Source organism: Alligator mississippiensis, chromosome 5 (assembly GCF_030867095.1).
Source record: "Alligator mississippiensis isolate rAllMis1 chromosome 5, rAllMis1, whole genome shotgun sequence".
NCBI lineage: Eukaryota > Metazoa > Chordata > Crocodylia > Alligatoridae > Alligator > Alligator mississippiensis.
Genome location: NC_081828.1, coordinates 148,068,175 through 148,077,209, shown reverse-complemented (window position 1 = coordinate 148,077,209; position 9,035 = coordinate 148,068,175). Strand labels below are relative to the sequence as shown.

The following is a 9,035-nucleotide window of genomic DNA, read 5'->3' as shown; positions in this document are numbered from 1 at the left end:
CTATACGTCTTCAGCTTTTGGTATGGACGTTCCAGAGCTCAATCCCCACCAACAGCAAGACCTGTTTCCCCTTTGTGTGCAGCCATGCTTTATTCTGCAAAGCCATGCCATTAGAACGTGAGACTAGGAGCCTGTTTTGCAGAAGTGTATTGCTCCTTGCCTCCAGGTAAAGGCAGGAAAAGCTGCACTCCTGAAAGCCCTTGAGGGATTGGAGAGCTGGTCTCTTGTTTTAGCATTGTCTTCTCATTCCTTGTGTGGCCTTAGATAGGTAATGAAACATATATTAAGTTGGTGGTAGTAGCCATACTCACAGTATTTGGCTGGAGCAATTCCTATCTATCTATCTATCTATCTATCTATCTATCTATCTATGGATAGACAGATGTTTTCTAGATAGGAATTGCTCCAACCACACATTCCAGCCAAGTACTAAAAGTATGGGATAGATAGATAGATAGATAGATAGATAGATAGATAGATAGATAGATCAGAGAAATGCAAAATCATCCCAGTAATGATGATGATGATGGGCAGTGGTGGCAAGACTCAGGCTTTTCCCTGCTTGCCACTGGAGATGCCCCATGGTTTCCTAGGGGCTCTCGATCTCCTGTAGAAACCAGGGCCACTGAGCCAAATTCACCCCCCCAATGAAGTCAAGAGGGATGAAGCGGGTCTGGAAAACTAAGGCAAGCTGCCTGGACTGTGCTGCCTTCTTCTCAGGTGCGAGGGCTGGCGGGTCATGTTCTTCCTCTCTCTCCAGAGTCACAGCGGCTGCCAAAGGGGGGGGTATTTTTTTTTCCCCCGGGGGAAAGAAGTGCAAAAGAAGACGACAGAGGACCAGGCAAGTTGCAGCCGATCTTCTCCCGCGCCCCCCGGGGCTGCCCCCTTCCTCGTGTCCCGCCGCGGACGAGCCCCGCGGTCGCAGCAGGCGCGGATGACGTCACGCGCGGCCCCTTCTTTTGTGCGCTCGTGATGTCACCGGGCGCGGAGGTGCGGACAATGGAGCCTGGGGCCCGGGCGGCGGCGGTGGGGGCCCCCCGAGGCTGCTGACGCTGTCCGAGGAGGGGACCTGCCGCGGAGCCAGGTGCGCTCCGGCGCCCCGCGGAGACAGGGGAGAAGTTGCTGCTGCTGCAAGCAGGTGAGGGGAGGGGAGCGAGTGGCATCAGCCTTGCAGCACCCCCCTGCCCCCCCGTCTCCATCCCCGGGGGCTGCGGGTCCCCCCGCCCGCGCCGTGCACAGGGGGCGACCCCCGCGTGTCCGTGTCCGGGCCCGGCCCCCCCGGGATCGCGGCGCGGCGCGGCGCGAGGGTGTGCGGTGCGGTGCGGTGCGGGGCGGGGGGGGCAGGCGGGGAAGCCATTGCCTGTTTAATAGTTGCTGTTGCAGCACTTCCGCTTCTCTCCCAGCGAGAGAGACACGAGTGGCCAGGCCCAGCCGCACCGAGGAGGAGCAGCCAGACACAAAGGGAGAGGTAGGGGCACGGGCCCCCCCCGCTGCCCGCCGCCCCGGCCCCCGCGCGGGAAGGGGCCGGGCCGGGGGCTCCGCGCCGCGGGCAGGGGCAGGGGCAGCGCCCGGGGCTGTCAGGTGTCGCCCCGCGCCCCCCGGCCCGGCCGAGGGATGGGCAGGGGGCCGGGGTGGCTGCGATCCAGCGCCCCCCATGCCTCCCCGGCCCCCTGCCCATCCGAGGGGGCTAACCTAGACCCCCGCCCGGCCCCCAGCACCCCGCTGGCTTTCTACAGGCCCCGGCTTCCCCCCGCTCCGGCATGCATCCCCCTGCAGGCCCAGAGCCGGCTCCCCCTCACACGCAGCCCCCCCCCCCCCCCCCCCCCTTGCAGGCTCCGAGTGGGCTGCCTCTTCCCCCCCACCACTCCTCTTTCACCATCTCTTGCAGGCACCCACTCTCCTCCTCCACCCCCTGCACATAGTAATCCTCTTTCCCCCCCACCCCAGACACTTTTTCTGGCATTGATTTTCCCCCCCCCCTCCCCTTCTGGGCCACTGGGGCGCCCCCTCACGCACACAGCTAAGCTGTTCATGGCCCCGTGCTGGAGGCAGGGGCTCTTGCCCTGGAAGCCTGTGACACCCCAGTCCCATTGTAGCCAGCTGCTGCTGCTGCTGAGCTTCCTTCCATTTCCCCCCACGTGCCTTTCAGCGCAGAAAGGGGACTGGAGACATCCCATTTACATCAGGGCTGGGCAGTAGTGGGTGGTGATGACTGGTCTCCTGTGTGTAGTTTGGGGGAGATTAGAAAGAATTACTGAGAGCTTCCCTAATCTTTGCTGTCGTCTTTTTCCTAGCCCCTCTCCTCTCACTGGGAGGAGGCGTTAAAGTCCATCCCCTCCCCCAGTATATTGCTGGTGCACTCAGACCGCTGCTGTGTGAGGTTCCTGTCTGCGGAGCCCCTGGGGAGGGGGAGAGAGGAGGACCCTTTAAAGAGAGCACAACCCAAACACAGAGTGAGATTGTCCGTTTCCTTTCTCTGTGTGTGTTCATTGTCTGTTCCCCACGCCCCATGGTGTTTCCTCTCCAGGTTTGGGGTGTGTGGTGGGGGGGTCGCTATGTCGGATGACGATTCGAGGGCCAGCACCAGCTCCTCCTCATCTTCATCCTCCAACCAACAGACAGAGAAAGAGACAAACACGCCTAAGAAGAAGGAAAGTAAAGTCAGCATGAGTAAAAACTCCAAACTCCTCTCCACCAGCGCCAAGAGGTGAGACTGTTAGCAACAAAACACCGCTTCACTGCTGTCTCTTTGCTTGTCCAACTCTTCTCTTTGCCTCCCTTCTATTGAGCATTAATCACTCCTATTCATTATGACTGGAAATTATACTTTCAACCTCCCTCACTATCTCCACGGAGCAAAGAGCACCTACACACTATTAATGCTTCTGTTAGCCTCTCCTCCTCCCAAGCATTACCACAGTCTATATTCCTTCTCAGCAACATCCTTCTTCTCCATAGTTATTCCTCTTCTCATCCCCTTTCTTCATCATAAGTATAGAGAGCCAGAATTGCATACAAGTGTAATTCTTGGGGGTTTTTTTTGAACTCTGTGGCCTTAAGCAGGCTGTTTAACTTCTTCATCAGTTTGCCCATCAGTAAAATGGGGATGACGGTTGATTTTATAAAGCATTTTGAGCTCTCCTATTGAAAGGGCTCTTACAAGGTCACCCCATCAAAACGTTACTTTCCTGTCTCCACGTCACTTGCATTCAGTTCTTGTCTATGTTGGGAAATTGACCCAAAAAACTCTTCCACTACTTAAGCCAACACTTTAGTCTGAAATAATTATTCTGCTCATAGGCGACTGGTAGGCGGTTCATGGGGGTCTGACACCAACGCTGTTGGCAGAGCTGGTGCCCCCTCTGACAGGGCCACCACCACTGGTGGCTTCTGTGGGTGCCCCCCTGATTCAGGAGGCACCAGTCACTCATGATTCTGCAGACAAAACATAGTATTTTTTCCAGAATATTGTTCCCAGAAGGGAGTCATACCAGAATAGTTAAATTTATTCTAGAACAGTGAGCCTAGAATTGCTGTGCTGGTCATTTTTTCCCAGTAGTCAGACCCTTAAAGCTAACTCACTTCTACAACATTACTGCTACCCTCTCTGCTCTGCTTCTCATCTTACCTGAATTTGCCACCACCATGCTCCCAAAAGCATGAAGAATGGAGTTTCCAAGTAAACTTCCATTACTTCTTCCACAAACAGAATATTCCGTCTAGTTAATGGCTTTGCCATGCAGCAGCAAAAAACTTCCCAGCTGTAGATGTCAACAGCGTCTGGATTTTTGTCGATTTTTCTATGCTTTCTCAGCTGATGCCGGTCTGTCACAGCCCAGACTTTTGTGGTGTTTAGGCAGTTGGTTAGGCAGAACTCAACAGAGCACATTTACTTAGCAGTCACCTAGCCAGTGGCAACGAAGTTTCTTGTAAAGCCTGCTGATTGTAAATTGCCTAATATAAATAGGCTGTGGTTCTCATAACATGTGACAAATGGAAGAAAAGGCAAATGAGAAGGAAGGGAGGCTGGCTGTATGGAGGGGGTAGATATGGAAGTGAGGTCTGAATGGCAGTAATGGGACTGAGGGGTAGGGGGTGATAGCTGGGTGGTTGGTGATGGTGTAGTGCTGCATAGGCATAGAGGCTTTTGAAGCAAGAAGCAATGAAGGGACTGGGGTGCTGTTTGGACATGGCAGTTTTGTATATGTAAGGGGGGGTGCTATGTGCTATCGTGGAGGCAGTAAAGGAGTTGGAGGTTGTGGGGGCATAAAGGGCCTTGGAGATGTATGGATATTCACTTCCCTTTACTACTTTTTCCCAGAGGTGGCTTAGGAGTGTGTGCCAGTTTGGTTCTGCTTCCAGTTATCTGCCCACCAAGGTCCAGCCCCTTCTCATGGGAAGAGGGTGAAGCCAGTGTTGGCAGTGGAAGATTGTGGCACTAGTTGTTTAGTCCAGAGCAGTGGGACAAGGATGCAAAATCTTCAGGCTACAGCCTCCTACTCTCAGCCAGTGCATTGGGTCTGTTAGGAGAACATGTCTTATTATGAGTGGGATGGAAGAGGAAAAGGCTCTGTCTGTTCCACCCTGTGGTTTGCAGTGGTGTCTGCCTGTATCATAATGCATTGGTCTGTGGCTCTGGCGTGGTGGTGGGGGGAAACGCAGTGTCTTTTTTTTTTACTTTCGGTGTCTTTGTCATTGGCTTTCAGTGTCTCTGGGTGTACATGGGAGAGGGTTTTGCGTGCACACACAGTCACAGACTCAAGTGACTGCGTTGGTAAAACCTATGTGTTGAGGATGATCCCACATAGTGACTTACCTTTGTTCTCTCTTGTTTTTATTGCCCCAGGATTCAGAAGGAATTGGCTGACATCACTTTAGATCCACCTCCCAACTGCAGGTTTGTGTTGGTTTTTTTTTTTTTTTTTTTTTTTGTCCTTTGTGGGGCAGGGAGGAGCTAAAGGATGCTTTTTATTATTTATAAATACTGTATCTTCATAGGTTATAGATACAGTGGATGAACAACTGTTTAGATTGACATAAATACTTTCATGAATGCTTGGATGACATAAAATACTCCCCCTGTGGAGGAAAGCTCAAGAGATTACATGTGTTTTGACATGAATTTTCTGTTTGTTTTGTTTTTTCGTAATTGCATTAGAATTTGTCACACTGCCCATGCATATGTTTCTGAAACTGGTCAGTAAGAAAGTGTGTGAAAACTTGCCCCTTTGTTTGTTTGTTTCCCTTTGGTTTAAAAATCTAACACTTGACTGTGTTAATCTTATTTATATGAGTACTGCCAAAAAAGCAGAGAATAGTAAAAGACTATGGGTTCTTTTCAGCTCTTTGCTAAGCAGTAACAAGGGTGGAAGAGAGTTGTGAGTTCATCAGTCAGTATGCGTACCAAAGAAGACAGTCTAGTATCTAATAAAATAAGAGGCTGGAGCATGCTCTTGGCCTTTATAGAATGGTTATTTGAGCTATATTTTAAAGATGTAAACACTTTGTTCAGTATAGCTGCTAAATGTTATTTTGTTCCTCTCTGAGCTGTCTTGGCTTCCTTGATGCCACTCAGCATTTGGGGATGAAACAGCCTTTGGTTGTTTCTGTTGAACAGAAAGGCTGCTTTCAGCCTGGTCTCTGTCCACTTCAGTTGCTGTAGACCTGTTTCTAAAGAGCTTCTTTAGTTCTTTATCTGACTGCTCAGATCTTCCTGCTACTGCTGTGCCGGGTCTGAAGCTTTTGATGTCAGTCGTGGCAGCAATTAAAAGAAAAATGCCATTTAACAATTCAGAATTGGTCTCTTAGTTATTCAGAGTGGATTTTCCACTCACTTTTATATTGCTAGCACTTTGAAGTTTCTTACTCTCCTGGTTTGGTCAGCAGGGAGACATTAACATTGGAGTTAGGTGAAGGGGTCCTGAATAGCCTTTTCAGGACCCCTTTCTCAGGACTCTTAACTGCAGTAGCTAGGGATGGGAAGACAGTATGCAAGAACAAGGCAGATCTGGAGTGAAATAAAGTTTACCTTTATTTAAAGGTTCAGGTAAAAGACACCTCTGGCCCTTGTTGCCAAAAATCATCAACTGTACTGGTGGGTGATGCACAAATGAAAAAAGGGAGATTCTCATATTTTTATGAGATTTTTTTTTTTTTTTTAATGAAAAAATATTTTTAAGATGGCTTAAAATTTGACTAGATGAATTGAAATAGTTTGGTGGTTAATAGGCAAGGAATGCTTTTTATGTAATAGGTGTGTAGCATTTGAAAAATAGCTAATGAGTTTTGTACTCTTCAGATACTGCTAAATTGTTTTAATGGTGTTATTGTGCCCAGGAACTGTAGTGAGGGGCACCTCCTATGTTTCTTTATAAAGAAATCAGGTTGCAGCTTTCATCCAGAGCCTCCTATAAATGATGTCAAAATCCTAATGTTCTCTTATCTACTTGTTGCTTTTCCTGGGTCAAGATTAGCTACCAAATGAGGTTTTTTTTCAAAATGTATATTATGTAGCCATAAAAGTATTAAATTTGGGGGCACCTATAGACACGTTTGCACTGTTTCAGCCTTTATGAATGGTTTTAATGGTGGAAATTAGTTCACTGTACAAGTAGTTATAATAATATCAAGCTGATGTCCTGCATTCTTTCTGGCCTTCAGATGAATGAGTGGAAGTTGGCAGTTCTATTTAGCAAATGCTTTTATAAAAATATTTGTTAACCTTAAGTATCTGTGAAAAAAAATCTGTATTTTTCTTTGTGAAAGCAGGTCTGCTAGTCTTGATGTAGAACTAAATTTGTATATTTCTTATTCAGAATAAGTGAGTGGGTCTGTTAAGTTTAAAATGGCAAATGCCTTAGATTTCCTGACATGCCATAGGCTTGATGCTGTAAACAACAGACTTGTAAAAGTGTAGGCAGATGCTGATTGCCACAATGGTGAGATGAATTCCAGCTACTAAAGATATGTGGAGTACTTATGTCCTGTGGAAGTAGTCAAATTAGGAGTGTGAAGAGATTATGCAATTGAGACACTCAAGTTGCTGTGTTAAGACTGTAAATCTGTTCTGGGGAAGTCCTGCATTAGTACCACTGCCTTCAATTATTCCTTTTTTTTTTTCACTTCGAACTTTTCACTGTGAGGGAGTGACTAAAGTTGGTTTCTGAGCTTAACTTTAAGTCTTATCTATTCATTACTTTTAAAAGACTTCATAATGCTAAAAAAATCACTTATCCCACCCTTCCCCAACCCCCACTGCTCAAGCCTTTCATCTCATTGCTCCCTTTGTGTCTTTTCTCGTACGCTTCTCTGCATTCCCTATATGCACTCTATGCTACCCTATGTGTAGGATGGGGGCTCCTTTATTCCTCCATTCCATTCTTTAAGGCTTATCTCAAAGCTCACTTCTTAGGAGGAACCCTGTAAGATGATGTGTAAAAGCACCTAAACCCTGTGGACTTCCAATAAGACTTAGGTTCCTAGGTATCTAAGTCATTTATGAAAATTTAGCTGCTCTAGATATATTTACCTTCTGTCTCATTAATATAAAACTAAGTCCGTGTCATTCTGAAGGCTAGCAACTTTCTCAGCCAACTACTTGACCTTTTGTATTCACCATCACTGTTGTCACCTTCCTCTCTTGCCAAGGCATTCCAGACATCTCCTTCTGCTTGCCAGTTCCTCCTTGTTTTCAGGGTCTTAATTTAGGGCCTGCTTGCTGAGCACCTTAAATTGCCACTGAAGTCAGCAGGAGTTCAAAACCATTCAACATGCTGAGTTCCTTCTGAATGACCAAGATCTTAGACTAGAAACTCTGTTGTTGCTCAGTTTATTTTTTTAATGGCTTTTTCAAAGCCATATAGGAGGCTTTGAAAGTCGGGAGTTTTATTTTTGTAGGGTTGCAAATGTGTGTTCAGCCTTTAATCAAAAAGAAATAGACTTTTTGCCTGCTGAAGCCTTTCTGTTGGCAGTGTATTTAAAACAATACTTGGATATTTGCTTTCTGTTGGAGAGATGTGTGTTCTCTTAAATGTCAGTGGCTAATTTTAAGTGAGTCTTGTTTCTCTCTCGTCTTTTCAGTATGTTAACATTTTACTTAAAGATACTGAGGTAGAGAAAAGGGCTGAAAAGCTTTAATTTCTTTTTGTCCTTTAATGAGATGATTTGGCCTCTGACACTGATGAGAGGTGGAGAATCTGTTTTTTGATTGGGGATGTCAGGTTATAAAAGCTAGCCCTAACTTTCAAATCCAAAAGATGATCATTTTGTGAAATTTCGATTTAACTTCATAGGTTTAAATATTGCACATTTACATCACAGTCGTAATGAAATTTCATTTCTCTTTCTAAATATTAGGACTTGCATTTTATCAAAACAAACTGACTTATTAAGAGCACTCAAAGAAGAATATGTTGAGACTCTTGTTCTTTGTTATTATATGTGGATGCTGTTAATGGTGCTATCTAAGTACCTCTTTATATTACAGATTCAAGGGTATCATGAAAGTGGCATTCTCTGACTTCACTTCAAATGTTAAAATATATAATTCTAGCTTGCCATTTAAACAGGGTTAACTGTCTAATCGTGTTCATGAATATCATGACAACCTTGGTATTGCTCTGACAGGGTTTCCAAGGTGTTAGCAGGAACAATAGTATAAATGACTATCTATATTTGTTACTGCATTGTCTTCATATATTTGAGCAGCAGTATATATGGGCATCTCACAATCTGAAATCTATGGAGCCCTGTGAAGTAATTATTTATTCCCAATTTTCTGATGAACAATGAAGGCAGGGAGAGACTAGGTGACTTGCCCAGGATCACACAGGAAGTCTGTGTCAAAGCAGGAACTGAACCAAGGTCTTCTGTGTTCCGGATAAACACCCTCCCAACTTCTCTGGAACTGTATAGTTCGTGCTTTAGACTTGACATTCAGAAGGAGCCATAAGGAATTGACAGAATTTAAGCCTGATCATTTAATTCTATTTTTTTCCCTCTGTATAGAGCAGAGCTTTCCAAACTGTGTGCTGCGA

General features: G+C 46.3%; 1 protein-coding gene across 4 annotated transcripts in view; it reads left to right on the top strand.

Annotated features, from left to right (window-relative positions):
- Positions 1-1,053: 1,053 nt before the first annotated feature.
- UBE2E1 (ubiquitin conjugating enzyme E2 E1) overlaps positions 1,054-9,035 on the top strand; it is a 67,267-nt gene continuing 59,285 nt past the window's right edge. The window contains exons 1-5 of one of the 4 annotated variants that reach the window (XM_014603181.3): positions 1,054-1,138; positions 1,404-1,468; positions 2,295-2,453; positions 2,619-2,707; positions 4,847-4,897. In XM_014603181.3, coding sequence (XP_014458667.1) covers positions 2,667-2,707; positions 4,847-4,897 — 92 coding nt within the window. In that variant the 5' untranslated portion in view covers positions 1,054-1,138; positions 1,404-1,468; positions 2,295-2,453; positions 2,619-2,666. Of the gene's footprint in view, positions 1,139-1,403; positions 1,469-2,294; positions 2,454-2,527; positions 2,708-4,846; positions 4,898-9,035 lie in introns of all 4 variants that reach the window. The other 3 variants (XM_019498030.2, XM_014603178.3, XM_019498031.2) reach the window with 3 other exon arrangements.